This window comes from Diplotaxodon limnothrissa, linkage group LG3, assembly GCF_057381915.1.
Source record: "Diplotaxodon limnothrissa isolate DT_005_m linkage group LG3, D_limnothrissa_male_GT1.1, whole genome shotgun sequence".
NCBI classification, from domain to species: domain Eukaryota; kingdom Metazoa; phylum Chordata; class Actinopteri; order Cichliformes; family Cichlidae; genus Diplotaxodon; species Diplotaxodon limnothrissa.
This window is the reverse complement of record NC_140598.1, coordinates 47,699,313-47,716,609: the sequence shown is the minus strand read 5'-3', so window position 1 is coordinate 47,716,609 and position 17,297 is coordinate 47,699,313. Positions and strand designations below refer to the sequence as shown.

Here is a 17,297-nt window from a genome sequence, read left to right as displayed (position 1 = left end):
GATCTTTCAGCCCAATTCTACTTTTTCTGCATAATCCATCATACAAAATGTAATCAAATGGAAAAGTCTCTTTTTAAACCTTGTTTTACTAGTTTTAATCTTTTAACTTTATGCATCAAGCAAAAATTACATTATATGCAACATTCTCTGACTGGAAGAAATTTGTTTAACCCTCCTGCCATCCTTTAAAAAACCCACACCCATCACCATAGGGACCATTCTCAGCCACGCCCAAAAACGCTATAAAAAGACCATATATCCATATTTTATTCCACTTTAAATTAGCCAACCTTGTAAAACTACTTCTCCCTGAAATATTCATGTAAAGTTTTAATTATATTTCCGTTATTTCAACCCTTCAAATCCCAGTGTTATTACATGAGCGCCCTGTGTTATTAGCCCCAAAAAACAAAAAACGAAACTAAATATTTCCACAAATAACCAGTTGAAGTAATATGTGATTGTCATTATAAGTAGGCCTTTAGATGGACCAAAGATTGGCACCAACATACATTTTGACCTGCCATTATTTTTTTGCATTTTTTTTGCAATTTAAAAATTCAAACTTCAAGGCCCTGAGTCTTCATTGACATCCAAGAAAAGAAGAAAAAATAAAATCATATAATGATAATTTGGGGTTGAAAAATAGCGTTTATAATGGAAGTCAATGGGCCGAAAATAGTCCCCAGGGTGATGGGTGTGGGGATTTCTGCTGCTCAGCCATTTTAGGCTGATTTAAGGAATTCACACTGGAATATTAACACTGACAGGTAAAAACTATCCTGTGGCAAGTTTGGTTATATTCCACTGAACACAGTGGAAATGGCAGCCATTTCACACATAGCAGTGGCACAAAAAGGTCCCAAGAAGGCAGGAAGGTTAACATTTAAACTTGTTTTCTGCACATTCCAAATAGATGCAAGTAAAACACAGCAGAAAATAAATAAAATCAAAGACTCGCGGTCCTGTTGCTCTATTTTCACCTGTATAGCAGGAGTGGGGTAGGCGGAGGTTTTCCCTGGTGCAGGTGTGCCGCAGCGGTCGGTGGAAGAATCTGCGAGTTTCTCTGTGAATTTCCCATTATGTTCAAGCAGATGTTCATTCAGCAGCGTCTCTCACAGTGAGTCCTGACAGAGTGCAACACTTCACCTCTGACTCTGTCTCACTGACCTGTGAGGGAAACTTCCCTGAGTGGAGAGTGAGGAAGTTCTCTGAGGACGGCCGACTCTCTGACTGTAGGAGAATGACTGGATCCACATGTGACATCAACACATCAAAGTCAGATACTGCAGTGTACTGGTGTGAGTCTGGATCAGGAGAGTTCAGCAGTGCAGTCAACATCACTGTACAGAGTATGTTATTATACATTTACTACTTGGATTTGAATCATTTAGACGTGACATGAACATTTGTCCCAGCTTTGCTGTATGTGAAGTCATTTTATCTGGAGAAATAGCAGTTTTTAAATACACAAGATCAGATCTTCATGATGAACATTTGTACAATCTGTTCTTTTTATTGTTTGTCAGCTTTTTCTCAAAGTGTGCAGCAGCTGATGTGACTGAAACAATTGTGTGTGATTGTGTCACAGATGATGGTAATGGTCCTATCCTGGTGAGTCCTGTTCATCCTGTGACTGAGGGAGCTTCTGTTAGTCTGAGCTGCAGTTTGAGAACACAAAAAATACTTTCCAATGTGTTTTTCTATCACAATGACAAACTTCTTCAAAATGATCCCCGAGGGGAGCTGAAGATCTCTGCAGTGTCAAAGTCTGATGAAGGTTTCTACAAGTGTCAGTACTCAGGAAGAGAGTCAGCACAGAGCTGGATGTCAGTTAAAGGTGAGCAGGATCAAAACATGTGATGGATTTTTATAAATGAGTTTGATGACTGAGAGGCAACATTAGATTGTCTGATTTAAGTCTCAAAGTCGCCTGGCTCAATTTTGAAAAATTATATATATATATATATATATATATATATATATATATATATATATATATATATATATATATATATATATATATATATATATATATATATATATATATATATATATATAAATACATATAATTCATTAATCAGGGCTCTAGACTAACTTTTTGACATGGGCGCACCAGTACGCCTAACTTTAAAAATTTAGGCGTACCGGCACAAAAGTTAGGCGCACTCAAATTTTTCAACCGCATCGCTTAACACCGCAGTTTTACATGTGCACTTTCTTTGGGGGGGGGGAAGTCCATACAGACAATATTAATTTCTAAATTATTAACTAAGAAACTTGTGCTTAAAGTGCTTTGTCAATATTGTAGAAAATGTTAAACTTAATCATCATCTTGGCCTCCTCTGACGACCTGTTTGCTGCTGTCTGCTGCTGAAAGGCCGTGGGGAGAGGGGACACTTGGGCAGTGCATTTATTGCAGCATATAATGTGTTTTCTGGATACACTGTGCTTTTTCAGCATTCAAATATTGATGGCACCGTGTCAGAGCACTGGCTATGAATTTCAGACAGATCAGGCCTTAACTTAACAAAAAAGTTATCAATAGTTCTTTTCATCTTTTCTTATTACCCACAGCTACATCCACTTCTCTCAGGCCTAGGCTGCTCACTAGGGCTGAGTATCATCACTGATTTCTATAATCCATTCAATTCTGGTTCTCAAAGTCCTGATTTGATTCAATTTAGCCTCAGACAGTCAGAAATATTATAATTCTGATCATTTATCAGTACTGATACACATGAGACTTCATCAGAATTGTGAAAATCACAGCAGATGCCTTTGTGTGAAAGTAACTGAGAATAAAACACAGGAAAACATGAAGGAGATTTTCCTGGTCTGGCTTTTTATAGCAGATAACCTTAAAAATATTCTGCAATATTCTGCAATTTTGCATAATTTTAAGAAATTTACATTTCTTCAGTATTGAACAGCAGAAATTAGGCTTTCTTGTCCGAGGTCATTTAAGTGAAAAAAGAAAAAGCGCTGTAAACAACGGTAGACTGGTGGGTAATAAGCGAATGAATAATGCAGAAAACAGAGATTTGAGACGGGAAACTGTTCCTGAAGTACACAGAGAGAGAGAGCTGTGCAGGAAGTGTGATTTTTATCGTGGTGGAAGCAAAACAGCAAACGTCAGAGGGAATTCATGACGACATTGATCAAATGTGAAGCGCAGTTTGCTGCGTCTTTTGCTGCTGGCTCGGTGAATTTTGGTTGGAGAGAGACAAAACCTGCAGCTCAGAATCAGCGCAAAAAGACGTAAACACAGCGCGGACCCGAAGAATCGCTAAGCTCCGACAGCGTGTCCGTGTTCGGGCCGTCGGGTGAGAAAGACGAGAAAGACGAAGCTGATTCTGATGTGTCAGGTCCGCTCCGTGTTTAGGTCTTTGTGTGGAATCCGTTAATGAATTGATATCGCTTTATTCAAGCTACTCACCTCTCTCTTCCACCTGCACTTTCAACTGGACCACGGCCAATCAGAGAAGTCCCGCCCCTGACTATCTCTGATTGGTTTAGTCCACGATAGGGGCATAATGTGTGTCTGTTGTTGACCACACGGAGAGTTGCAGAGATTTTTTTTTTCGTTACCGGAACAGTTGGTCGCACCTGTGCGACCAAATATTTATTTTTAGTCGCACCACTGAAAAATTTGGTCGCATTTGCGACCAAATTGGTCGCACTCTAGAGCCCTGTTAATGAATAATTATTGTGTCTTGTAACTGTGTCAGGAGCTGACAGCTCTTCATCTCCTGTGTGGTTGATTGTTGGACTGGTTTGTGGAGTCTCTCTCATTATTATTCTCCTGCTCTTGTTGTATCGCTGCAGACAGTCCAAGTGTAAGAGCCTCTTCTTTTCATGCTGTATTACAGAGTTTATTTACTACATACACTTTAATTATTCACACATATACATGTATTCTGATCGAACAATTCACATCACAAAGATGTGTAATAACATTTGTCTCTTTCACAGGTTCCTGCTTCACCAGGTTGGTAAAATACTTTTTATTATTATTTTAAACAAACATCAGTTACTTTTGAGTTTATTGTGTTTATTTCCTGTTTCAGGTCGATCCAGTCTGAGAGTCACAGTCCGTGCTCCTCCACAAATCATGGAGTCAACCAGAATGAAACTCATGAACACAGCTCTCTTCATCCTGGTCAGCACTTAAACCGATCTTTATTATCATTGTTAATATTGAGTTTTCATTCAGTCTCCATTAACAGGAACATTTCTTAGGTTCAGTTTGTGCTCAGCAGCTTTTCAAAGAACATTTATCAAAATCCAGTTGGACAAACATCCAAATAACCAACTGACTACATGCACAAAAGATCAGAAACAAACAGGATTTTACAACCTGATTGTATTTTTAACTGGACTGAAAGAATCCACAAATGTTATTGTTTCATATCAGAGCAACACAAACAGTAACACCATGATGGGTTCATGCTCTGAAAATATCTGACAGTCCTGGATTTGACTTAAACACAACTAATGAAATTGAATGTGATGTGTTTACAAACATTCTTACATTTCAGGTGCAGATGAACCGCGAGACGTCACATACTCTCTTATTAAACTTCAAAACCTTAGAAAGAAGAGTGAGTACACAAAACACGGTGTAGAAAAAAGCCTGGGAAGTTTTTAAAGTGTTTAAAATGTTTTAATTATTTTCATTAATCTGATCATCTTCACAGAGAAGCATCATAAAGCAGAGCAGAGTGCTGTTTACTCTGAGGTGAAGACGGGAGCTGCAGGTACAGTCACAACAGTCTCATTCAGTGTTTGTACTTGAACGTGTCATCACATCATTATATTGCAGGTAATTATAGGTCAACATGGAGTTTAGTTATTCACTGACCAAGCTTAGCTACTACATACGACCACTACACATCAGCAGACTGAATCTTATACACATCGAGGGCCGTTCAGAGTTTAGTGTAAGTTTGTCTGCTTCATATACAGAATGATATTGTTATTGTACAGTATGGTATTGTCCATCTATATGTCCCCCAACTAAATAGTTTCTCTCATGTTTTTTACTCTGTAATGTTCTTGTCATCATATCTGTGCTGAACAAATGTGTGCTGAGCTCTGACGTCTCTTTTAGAGGACAGTCTGATGTATGCTGAGGTCAAACAGCCCAAAAAAGAAAAAGCCAAGAAAAACAAAGGTGAGCAAAGTCTGCCATCATCTCCACTGAATATTGTTCATCATGTTTATCTGCTCTTACAATGTAAATCTGTTTGTTTTAATATTTATATTTATGTATTCACACTTTGTCAGCTATTTAAAATCTTCTCTTTTATCTCTGCATCAGTGGAGACATCCAGTTTCCTCCTGGTTAATGATATTATTGTTTTCAATGATCTTCTCTTCATTCACAGGAAAATCAAGTCCTGCAGCTGATGCAGCAGTTTATTCTGAAGTCACATCAGGAAGCTCTCTCAGTAATTCTGCTGCCATGCAGGCTGATTTATTCTTCACATTATTAAATGTCTTCAGCTCATAATATCTTTACATGTTGGAAATCACTTTGTCTCTTTGTGCTTGTCTTACAGGTCAGTGAGGAGAGCTGTAGCAGCAAAGCCAAGAAGAAGCTTTTTATGAAGCCACTCTTGCTCCTCTGCTGCCCAAATATCAGACATGCTCAGCTTTATGTGCAGTTACAATATTACATCATAATATCAAATAATTCAGTATAAACCAAATGGAGGTGTATTCATATTCAATATTCATGCTCTTTATCTTCGGTTACTTTTATAAAAAAAATTGTAATAAACCTTGACTGTATCTAACATGTTCCAACAGCAGTGAGAAATATGTGATGTTTAGTATCTGACAGCACAATTTACAGTCAGTGTTTGCAGTGTAAATACTGATATGGGCACCAACAAATACTTTAACTGTGTTTGTTTACATTATATAAATAAGAATTATATCATAGGCAGTGAATACATTTGAATGTATTTCATGTATATTTTTGTGTTTCTGATCATTTTTTTGCATCTTTTAGTTAGAAGGTAGAAATAAAATCTTTTTACATTTGAACATTTTATATTTATTTTTGATTTTTGTTTCCTGTATGAAATTATCCACAAACTAATCAGATCATCTCTCTATGTGCTGATAGTTAAATGAAAAGATAACTTGTACATGGGCTAAATCTCATATGACAGATTGCATGGAGACAGAACATCACAGAGAATTAAAGCTCTGCATCAATCACGGTCAGCACGACTCAGAGAAGTAGCAGTATTATAATTCATTAATACGACACAAACATCAGAGCTAAAAATCCAGACAGGTTCAACCAAGAACAAGACAGCAACAAAACATCTGTCTGACCCTGCAGAGTCTGATTGTTTAGTCACAGTGAGGAGGAGGCACAGGTCAGTCAGGTGTAAACTTAACCAGCTGGGTTGAGCCTGGTTTGCATTTTTCTGCAAAATCAGCATGACGGTGATAAACAGTGCTGATCATATCCTCTAATACAGGGTGACCATAATTTGATTTCCAAGAAAGAGGACACTTGTGCCAGTCATGAAGAACCTTTATAATACTGTTTACATGAAGAAAACATATTTAAACAATAACATCTCTGTGCAGTTAATGAAAGGTGAAATAAAAAATGTCATATAGTCTTTTACAAGTCAACAAGTGGTCACCGTACTCTAATAGCTCAGCTGTGCTGTAGATGGGTTTCCCTCTTCACTATCAATCATGTCTTTGTCCTATAAAGTGGGAGAGCAACTACAACTACACTGGTGACTTTTCATTTTGTCCTGTTACCATTTGTAACTAATTTGTTGACTTTTTGTCATTTTAGTTTCTAATAAAATGTCATGCAGTCCTGTGTTCCCTGATTTAATTAAATCTGTGAATTAGGATGCAGAAGCAGAAAGTTTAGAGGTTTTATTGCAGGGTTAATAAATGGTGGTGTGAGAGAAATTCTGCACAGACTCTGAGTCTGAAAGACGAACAGTGTTTGGAGTCTGCTGTTACCATCACAGCTGTGTAGGTGGCAGTAATACAACTTTATGCTGGTTCTCAGCTACTAATGAAAAAGAAGTGAGCTTCTTACAGCTCTTCATAACTTACTGTTATTACTGTATTTTTATTTTATCTGATCAGCAATAATTCAGGTCGTTAAAGTGTTTGAAATGTTATTAGTGTTATTGCTCATTATTATTACTGTGAGTAGTGTAACGGCTTTAGGACCCAGGGGATCAAACAGAGGGTATAAAAAAGGAAGTAGCAGCAGGTGCTCTTCTTCTTCTTCTCTCCTTTGTTCTGATGTGAGGCTGTGGACTGTGGTGTTTTTGGGATGCTGCAAAGTTTTGGAGTGTGAACAGAGTGTGCTGAGGAGATCGTGTCACCATATAAGTGAGCATACTGCCCTTTAGCAGAGATTCAAGGTATAGACTGAATGTTTTTAAGTTATCTTTCTTTAAGCCTTTAAAATAGATTAATTTAAATTAATCTTTAAATTACCAGTTAAAATATTATCCTACAGGATCGAGGCCTCAGTGCTCCGGTGTTTTTGATTATTATATTAGTGTATTTTTGTTTATTTGATCAGCAATAATTCAGTTTATTATGTGTTTGAAATAAATTGAATGATTGAATCACAGCTGAAAGTGTTTTTTGTTCTTGTTGTTTTATGCATTTACTCTGAGTGTGTGATTATTGTGCTGCTGTTACAGTCTTTCTGTTTTACTTCTCAGCACTGCCATCATGTGTCTGAATACACAGCGTACAGTCAAACTCAACAACCTCAGTTAAAGATTTGCTAACATTTAAAGCTGTTGAGCACCAGTGCAGGTTATTTTTGACCTGTGTTTGTGTTTTTGAATAAATCTCTTGAAGTTTTTGCAAATTAAAAATGTTGTATATTTCTGATGGATGTAAAACTTTTAAAACACTGAAAGAAATTTTAAATAAATTCAGATCTGCAAAGAAATGCATTGATTATGTTTTATTCAAGAATCAATATCAAACAGTATCACAAGATCAAACTGCAAAGAATAACGTCTTTACTCTTCTGACTGGCCTACATGTGTGTGAAAGACTGTTGGTGGTCACCATCTTTTCTGCCACAGGCTTATTTTTATCCACTGACAGGCCTCATGGTTTCTGGTTGGGTCACCATGAACAGAGGAAATGCAGCCTGTGGTTTCAGCCTCAAGTCTTCAGTGTAGCTGATGTTTAGTTTTATGTTATTAGCTCACAGCAAAGAGTTAACAAGGAGCACAGACAAAGAGCACAGTATGAATTTCACTTTGACCTGTGTGCATGACACATGTTTACATGATGTGCCTGTACTGGAATATCAGTACTGATCATCAAATATTCAGTTATCTTTATAAAATAGTGCCTCTTCTTCATCATTTTTCATTAATCAATGTAATAAATCCGTAAATCAAACAATCATTTGCACCAAAGTTAATTTATTCAAAGCTAATAACTGAAAACAAAATGAAATTTCTTCATATTTTTGTTCATTTTTTGCACTTTAAGAAAAGTTTTTTCTTTAACGTGTGAATATTTCTGTAACTGTTGGTGACCTCATAGCTGCAGGCTTATCTGCACCATCTCTGCACTTAAACATTACAGTGACTTCATTATTTCCATCAGCCTGCAGAACTAAAATGAGGAAGAACAATTGAAGCTAAATATGAGCTGCCTTCCAGATCACATGCTTTAGCTCTGACAGCACAGACAGATGATGAGGAGACTGTGAGACGTTAAACAGGCAGAATACAGAGCTCAGAGTTTTACACGTTCTGGTTTGTTGTCTTTCACACTCCTTAAAACGTGAGAGAATGTTTACTGATCTTCATTTTACTATAAATAACACCTCGGTGTGTAAATTGCCTTGATTGCTAATTTACTGTTAATAGTTAATATTTATTATTATTATCTGAAAAAGAAAACCATAAGAATCTAAAATCTAAAACAAGATGCTAAAACAGGGCCAACTTTCTCTAAATGTAATCACACAGAGCTCAGATGAGTAGAGAGTGAACAGGCAGGTGTGTTTTTCCACAGCAGGTGTGTGTTTGCACAACTGAAGGTTTGCAGGTTGAACACTGGAGAAGATCAGAGACAGAAGAAGACTGGATTAAGTGGATAAACTACAAGGGTGATTCTCTGCAGTCAGGCTAGTTTCCTCAGTGTGCTGTAACTCAGTGAGTGGATGAACAGTCGGTCCTTTTATGTGCAGCTATTTGAGGATGGAGAACAAATGTGCCAACCTGAGCTGACTGGAGCAGGTGAGGAAGATGACTAACACATCCCACTGACAAGGAAGAGCTGTGGAGCTGTGACAGACTGTGGCAACATCAATGAAAAAAGGCAGAAATCTAATAATTATTTTATTACAGTCCTGATATCAGACCTCTGTTTATTTGTTTATTAGAAGCTCAGATATTAACCCTCTAAAGCCTGAATCATAAATAAAATGAAAACTTTTTAAAAGCTGGTGTGTTTTTTTGAACCTTCTAAAAAATAAATATTTTTCACATGAGGTGGAAAAAATCTTTTTTAGCTGCATCTGGCATTTTTGTACAATTTGTTGCTCAGTTTATCTTCAAATAGAAACATTAAAGTTTCTTTTTAACACATTAAACTTTGAGTTTCCTTTCAAAATGTTCAAAAATCTTTTAGAAAACTGGTGAAAATGTCTTTGAGGAATCGTTGAAGGCTCGTTGACTGATGTCAGCCATGTTGGATGTCTCAGCTGAGGGCTCTGCATGAGTTGCTGATCCCCGCTGGTTAATCTGTGCACTGCATGTGTGTCTGTAGACATCAGGTTCTTTAACGTGAGCAGAAAAGGCCAAGCAACAAACTTTGTTAAAGAGGATGAAAAGAAACTTGATGAATATTGGTCGGATATTCTTCTGTCAGAGGAGACAAAGATAAATTTGTTCACATTCAGTCAGACAGATCAGTGAGTCTGTAGTTGTGATACTGAAGCGTGGAGGCAGGACACGACAACAAAGACAAAACTATGACCTGCAAAGTGTGTCAGTAACTAAGCAACAGAGCACCTTTGTATATCACAGAGAAAGGTAGGAACACTAAACAGGAAAGAAACTTAAATGTTTGCAGTGGACAGGAAATGTGAACACGTCACACGACTGCTGTGGTCAAAGCTACAGGAGCTGTTTGAGGTTGGTGTAAAAGGAAGGAAGCACAGAGAGGTGATAGAAGAAGGAGCTGAATATAAACTCTGGTCTTATCTACATGAAGTGCAGCTTCTCTTTATCAAGGCAAAGTCGAACACTTTGAGATTAGATGCAGATCAGCGTGCAGGGCTGGACGTGAGGATGGGGCACTCTTTGCTCTGTTTGCTGGGGTTATTCTGTGAGTACAATACACACCTTTACTGTTTGAATGGCAGTGATGAAGGAAAATGTTTCTCACTGGTGACAATTACAGTGTATCACTGCTTTAACCTGTTTACCTGACAGCTTCAACACAGCAGACTAGAATTTTTTTCATGTTTCCAGCCGGTTTCACAGCTAATAGAAACATAAATTTGATGATAACTGTGCCATGTGAAGATTTAAAAAGCCTCAGTTTATATATTTATTGTGATTTTGTCAGTTGTATAATGTCTGATGATGCTTCATTCATTATTTTAGTGCTCAGTACAGTCAGACATGGAAACACTGAAGGTGAGAAACTGTTTTTTTCTTCTTGTGTTGCTCTAAATGACGTCCTCTGTGTTATATTTTGTATCATAAACCAAACATTTCATTGATTTATTGGTTAAAATGTTAATATAACCATGTTAAGTGTGTGAGCACTCAAACACACACCCACGATACAAACTGTATATTTACTGAAGAGCTGTGGCTTCATACATGTGGATTTTCTTTTCATGTTTATCTGATCTGAAAACATCAACAGTGTGTGTAGTGCAGTTTATCTCACTGAGTTATGCTGTTGGTTTGTATGCTGGATGATATAGTGGGATTTTTTTGGATTACCTCTTGGAGTTGTACAAATGCTAATTATCAAAAGCTCCACACAGATGACAAATTAAAGGAAAAACCAACATGAACATGGTAACCAAATGCTGCTCTGAGCTCAGCATAGAGTTTGTTACCTTCATCCCTCATTTGGTGTTTTGATTAGAAGCTGTTTAACACGTCACTCCAAAGTCTCTGTAGATGTTCAGTGTGTTGAATTGTGTGGCTGCAAAAGATGATTCACATTATTTAAGTTTGCTTCAAACATTCAGAGCAACAATTTTATTCTTTTGATCTTTTTCTAAATTACAGACCTTGGAGTGAAGGCCACTCTGACAGCAGACAGATTAACTATACCAGCAGGGGGCAGTGTGACACTGACCTGTGATGTGAAGAACTCTGCTGACTTTGAATATGTGTGGTTCAGAGAACCCAGTTTTAACTCTAACCAGAAGATCGCAGTAGCTGGTGAATCAAAGAGAGAACTGGTGACCTCTGACGCCGGCATCTACAGCTGCAGAGGACGTATAAAAGGGACAAATTCAGTCACAGAAGAAAGTAACTTAGTCGTCATTCGGGAAACTGGTGAGTTTAAAATTTTAATCTGGAATAAAACAGCTTGTATTCTCCAAAGTTTCTCCATTTCTAAATATGTGGAACCTCTTAATGCAGAGTTTGTGACCTTTGATTGTCTCTGAAAATTTAGTGCTATGTTTTATATTTAATTAGTGGATAAATTATTAAACCTAATACAGCTGATTAAAGTTATTGACCTGAACTGTGCAGAAAAGAAAACATCAAACTTCTTCATCCTGTAATGTGAAGAAAAATGAGGACCTAAATGCACTCTGAGACAGACTGAATAAGAAAAAATGAAACTTTACACCCACACACACACACACACACACACACACACACACACACACACACACACACACACACACACACACACACACACACACACACACACACACACACACACACACATTAAAAAAAAGTGTTCATAATTGACCCAAACATTCAATTTGTGACATCCTCAGTCCTCCAGACTCCTCTCTCCCAGCTGATCCACAAACCACACGCGCACACACAGCTCAACATTAATAGATGGAAATAACAGTGAATGATGTTTTTGATGATGCAGTGTTTGCTCACTGAAACCACTCCATCCTCTTTTATATGTTTGAATCAGAGGATAAATTCTTGAAATGACTTCAGCTGTTTTAAAATTATTGATCTGAACAGAAAAGTGAACATAAAACATTTGTTCCAGATTTCTGCATCTGATTTTATTCTGTTAGGATTTCAAACTGCAAACTTCTCACTCTGGTTAATCAGCCTTTTCTTAGAAAATATTTTTTTTTTCCATCATCCAGCAGGACGAGTTTCAGCTACAGAAATTATGAAAATGTTAATTAATTCCTTTTGTGTCCTAACTGAGGAATTTTGCTGTGGAAAGTTTCCAACAGGATCGATGTGAAGCTGCAGCACAGCTGGTCTCAGATATTCACTGGTGAGACAATCACTCTCAGATGTGAGATTCAGGGAGGTGAAGGAAAGGTGTGGAAATATGAATGGACAGCACCCAACACAAACAGCCCTCCAACATCCAGTGAATACAGGATCAGCAGAGTTTCAGTGTCCCACAGTGGAGACTACAGATGTCGGGGTAGCAGTGACTATCTCTTAACAGGATGGAGTGATGCCTTCAGACTGACAGTTTCATGTGAGTTGGTCTATGAATCAAACTGAAGTTTCCTTTTTTAAACTTGACATCAAAAAACAATTCAGACCCTCCAAGAAACTCACTGTGCAAACAGACTCACAACTGAGTGCATTGTGACTCTACAATGATTTATTTAAAAGGGAATGTAAAGAGAGGAAACTTTTAAGAAAAAAATAATAAATCAGGTGCGTCTGTTGTGTAGTTTTGAGCTAAGACAGATCGCCTGTGTGAGATTATAACCTTGTGTTTGGTGCCAGTCAGAGTCAGAGTCACACTGAGTGCAGAAAGCACAATCACAGCAGTGATACCAGCAGTTCTTCAGTCTGTTTGTCTTTCAGTGAGGTCACATTAAAACCACCAGGACACAGTTTATGAAATTTGGGGGATCAAGGCCAAAGAAAGAAGCCGTTTCATTTCACTGTGTGCAGCTGGTCTGGCCTCACACTGTTGCTGCAAACTGTGTTGTGTCAACGAGGAGATGAGTCAGCTGTTGCTTTGCCTGCTGAGTTTATCCTCCAACACTGTTTAAATAAAAATCAATTCAGTTCAGCAACTTTATGTGATTGGGCTTCTACATGCACAGCTTTAAAAGAAACAGTGTCTTTGAATACAGCAACCAAGATTTGAACCATTTTAGCACTTTTACTGTGCTTAACCTCTGTAACAGGATCATTAGCATAATCTCATCTCTCCCCAGCAGGGCCTCCTTCAAAACTACAGGAAGTGACACGTGTGGGAAGGTCACAAAGAAAATTAAAGCTTTCAAATATAAATAAATAAATAAATAAATAACTAGATACATATGTATGACTTGGGTATGAAAAATAATGACAAAACCAAATAACAGAGGATGGATTCTCTGTGAAATATAAATAAATGTCTTCTGCACGTCTTATATGTGGATGCAGGTCATAGAAGCCGAACCAAAGAGCAGAAAATGGCCTCAGTTCATTACAGACACATTACCACAGTAATCTTTCTCATTACAAAGTTTTCCTCTCAGGAAGCACTCAGGCGGACGGAAAACAAATATTTTATGTCTAATGTATCACATTCTCCAGTCTTCAGTGTTTGGTTCATCCTTCAATGTTGTGTCTAAACAATGCCACAGTTTGATACCTCAGACAAAAAGGCTCTAAGTGGCTAAATACAATAATATAAGTAGAGCAAATCCATTTACCCAGAGTCACTGACTGAAAATCTTCAGATCTGTTTTGGTATAATTGATTGTTTTTATGCATTTTTAATGAATCATCTGCATATTTATTTAATTTCCCTCCTTTTTCATAACATCAGATAAACCCAGGGCCACACTGACAGCAGGAACAACAATCATACCAGTAGGGGGCAGTGTGACACTGACCTGCTCTGTGCAGAGCTCTGATGGATGGAAATATGAGTGGTTCAGACAAACCCAAACAACCTCTGAAGGTAAAATCAGAGATCAACAAAACAGAGATATCAGAGTATCTCAAGGAGGAATCTACAGCTGCAGAGGAACAAGAGGAAACCCAGTTTACTACACTGATATAAGTGATGATGTCACCATTGAGAAAACCAGTGAGTTCAGTAATTTAGTTTGAAATATACATTCACTCATGATTATCAAACATACAATGTGAAGTTTTCTGTGTTGATTTCATGTTTCTGTTTGTATCTCAACTGTTAATATGTGTGAACAGTTTCCAATAAAGTTGTTGTAAAACAACAACCCAACTGGCCTCAGATATTCAGAGGTGAGACGATCACTCTGACATGTGAGGTGCAGGAAGGAGGTGAAACCACTGAGTGGGAGTATGAATGGAGACGACCCAGGACACCCACACAGTGGACACACAATAATGATGTGACATTCAGAGTGTCTGAGTCCAGCAGTGGAGACTACATGTGTAAGAGTCGACGCAGAGATGACTCATATTCTTCAACAGAGTGGAGTGAAGCCTTCACATTGTCAGCATCAAGTAAGTCATGTTTGTTGTGTGATCTCCATTTGACAAATGTCATCATGGTCAGCACAGGATGGATTCAATGGTCTACAAAGCATGTTACATTGTTAGTCAGACAAAGAGCTGCAGCTGATAGTAGCCTCATTGTAGACAGTTTGTCACCACTTTGTGTCACGAACTTTCAGCTGGTATAGAGACGCCAATGCTGACCTGCTGCTCCATCACCTGAGGACAAGAATGATATAAACAGGATAAATAAATAATATATTCAAACAAATAACAATTGATCTACAATTTCTATAAAAAGAATAAAAGTAATTCTGAACTATCATCTGATCAAATAAATAAACACACACAGACATACCACCTAAAATAGTGGTACTGTTTCTATGATTAACAGTCTCATAACTCTGAGTCACTGCCACTCACCTTTAGCAGGAGGCTGATTGAGATTGATCCCTTTAAACTCCCAGGTCCTAAAGACGGACCAGCTTATTAATCAATCTTCAAGTACTTTTTAAATACAGCAAAGAAAATATAAAACTTTCACAGCTTTGATCAAAACGATTGTACAATTTGTATCTCTTCAAGATCACCAAGATTTGTTGATGTTCACCATTTACATCTAGTTATTTAAACGGTTTTGATTCAGTCACATGCAGCACACAGGACTGACAGCGCACAATCTGCTTTGAGGTAGCAGCCAAGAAAGATGTAGTTTGTGTCTATGAACAGTGAACATCCGTATGTACACGATTCAGTCATTGACTTTTGTTCTTTTTCTAAACTGAACTGCAGATAAACCAAAGGCCAAACTGAGAGCTGATAACACAGCTGTTCCAGTAGGGGGCAGTGTGACCCTGACCTGCTCTGTGAACCCATCATCATCATCTGGATGGAAATACTACTGGTACAGAGATGATACCACAGTGGATGTTGTCCCCACATCAAATGGACAAATCAGTGTCTCACAGGAAGGACTCTACAGGTGCAGAGGAGGAAGAGGAAACCCAGTTTACTACACAGAGGACAGCCAAGAAGTTCAGATTAACACAACTGGTGAGTTTGGATTCAGCAACAATATTGAATAGATTGATGATTGAGGATTACTATGAAGGTCAAACAGCATTATATCTCATGGTAACCTCTTTGGCATTGTAAAAATGTTCTTACTGGAAATGGTTGAATATGAATAGTCATGTAAAATGTGGAGTCTAGAGAATCAGTGTCAGGAATGTGATCCAAGGAGGGGAGACTAGGTGGGATTGTGAATGTGAAACAATCATTTTCAGCAAATCTCCAAATCAACATAAATTCACAATTAGTTCTGTAACAACTCTACAAGTAACACTGCAAGTAGTGCAGAACAGGAGTCACAACATGAAACCACAGAGCAGAGTCATGCTGACAGTTTCTGACAGGAAACAGAAAATCTCAATGTAAACATCAGTTTTTGTTTCTTTATATTAAGATTTCAGATCCAAAATCTGACATTTTCTAGTTTCAGGTTTTGGATGTGAAAGAAGTTCATTTATCGTTCCGTTCATCATCGGACTTGTTAGTGGAATTATTGTCGTGCTGCTGCTGATGTGTTGCTATAAACAGATAAAGGGTGAGAGACTTTCTGTTTGAAAATTTACAAGAAAAATATTTTTTTTAATGCTGTGACACTTTTAAACAAACTGATGTAATAATCTTTGTGCTTTTTACAGAACCCTGTTGTAACAGGTTGGTGCAGCAGTTTAGTTTCATTTATATAACTTTAAATGAAGCTAACTTTGAATTATTCCTCATTAAACTTACATTTTTTTGTTTCAGTCTCACTCAGTCTCAGAGCACCAATCAAAGCTCTGCTTCACAACAAGCATCCAACCAGAATGAAACTCAGGTTTACTCCTCTCTTCTTCATGGTGAGACCAGAAATTATTACTTTTCTCTTTAATACAGTTTTCAACACTCAGTTTTCCAGCAAACAGTGACAAAAACAAAAAGAAATAATATTTTTCTTCCTTCTTTCTTATTTTCAATGACTTGCAGGTGATCTTTCAGTCTATGAATCAATCAGAGGCTCTGGAAACACTGGAAGTGGTACAAACAGTATAAACTTTGATAATAGCAGAGCTGTAAGAAATGTAAATATTTATTCTGACTGATCAAACTTCATTATTTCAGCAGATGAATACAACAACGTCACATCTGGATTTCAGCTTGAAGGTCTTGATAAAAGGAGTGAGTACAAGAAACATGAAATGTAATAATTGGTCGAATGTTTTTGTAACTTGTGTCATTTTAGAGGAAGACAATCTCCATGTTATTAAACACAATAATCCATCATCACTACAGGCAGACATGATGGCACAGAGGAGAGCTCTGACTACAATAATGTGAATCCTGAATCAGCCTCAGGTACAAATGTGAACTCTACACACACTGAATCATTAGTAATCAGATTACATGTGCAGTTAAATGTGTGACATCATTGCTAAAGTTTGTGGAGCTGATGAGCTGAATCACTTTTTATACGATTGGCTTTAGTTGTGTTCTGCTGCTGTTGTGATGTCTGAATAAAATAGATGAGATCAGTTCTGTGTGATTAAAGCATGAACGTGTCAGAAAGCATCATCACATCTTTGGCAACATTAT

The 17,297-nt window shown here is 37.5% G+C and overlaps 2 protein-coding genes across 2 annotated transcripts in view; both read left to right on the top strand.

Annotated features, from left to right (window-relative positions):
* LOC146636231 (Fc receptor-like protein 5) overlaps positions 1 to 17,297 on the top strand; it is a 95,869-nt gene that overhangs the window by 78,515 nt on the left and 57 nt on the right. The window contains exons 17-27 of the mRNA XM_085350308.1: positions 12,452 to 12,706; positions 14,000 to 14,268; positions 14,391 to 14,669; positions 14,840 to 14,842; positions 15,453 to 15,713; positions 16,162 to 16,266; positions 16,367 to 16,382; positions 16,473 to 16,564; positions 16,692 to 16,742; positions 16,830 to 16,883; positions 16,998 to 17,060. Coding sequence (XP_085206434.1) covers positions 12,452 to 12,706; positions 14,000 to 14,268; positions 14,391 to 14,669; positions 14,840 to 14,842; positions 15,453 to 15,713; positions 16,162 to 16,266; positions 16,367 to 16,382; positions 16,473 to 16,564; positions 16,692 to 16,742; positions 16,830 to 16,883; positions 16,998 to 17,060 — 1,448 coding nt within the window. The remainder of the gene's footprint in view (positions 1 to 12,451; positions 12,707 to 13,999; positions 14,269 to 14,390; positions 14,670 to 14,839; positions 14,843 to 15,452; positions 15,714 to 16,161; positions 16,267 to 16,366; positions 16,383 to 16,472; positions 16,565 to 16,691; positions 16,743 to 16,829; positions 16,884 to 16,997; positions 17,061 to 17,297) is intronic.
* On the top strand, positions 1,244 to 5,515 carry LOC146636232 (uncharacterized). Its single transcript, XM_085349483.1, has 9 exons — positions 1,244 to 1,352; positions 1,592 to 1,839; positions 3,719 to 3,839; positions 3,976 to 3,991; positions 4,071 to 4,162; positions 4,542 to 4,604; positions 4,701 to 4,760; positions 5,114 to 5,176; positions 5,391 to 5,515. The coding sequence occupies exons 1-9, from the start codon at positions 1,244 to 1,246 to the stop codon at positions 5,513 to 5,515; spliced, it is 897 nt and encodes a 298-aa protein (XP_085205609.1).

What these genes read in the sequence shown, in the direction of transcription:
- LOC146636232 (XM_085349483.1), top strand. Translation starts at nt 1,244, where the DNA reads ATGACTGGATCCACATGTGACATCAACACATCAAAGTCAGATACTGCA. An exon ending in AGAGCTGGATGTCAGTTAAA is followed by an intron (nt 1,840 to 3,718) that starts GGTGAGCAGGAT and finishes TTATTGTGTCTT; the next exon opens with GTAACTGTGTCAGGAGCTGA. An exon ending in TCAAAACCTTAGAAAGAAGA is followed by an intron (nt 4,605 to 4,700) that starts GTGAGTACACAA and finishes TCATCTTCACAG; the next exon opens with AGAAGCATCATAAAGCAGAG.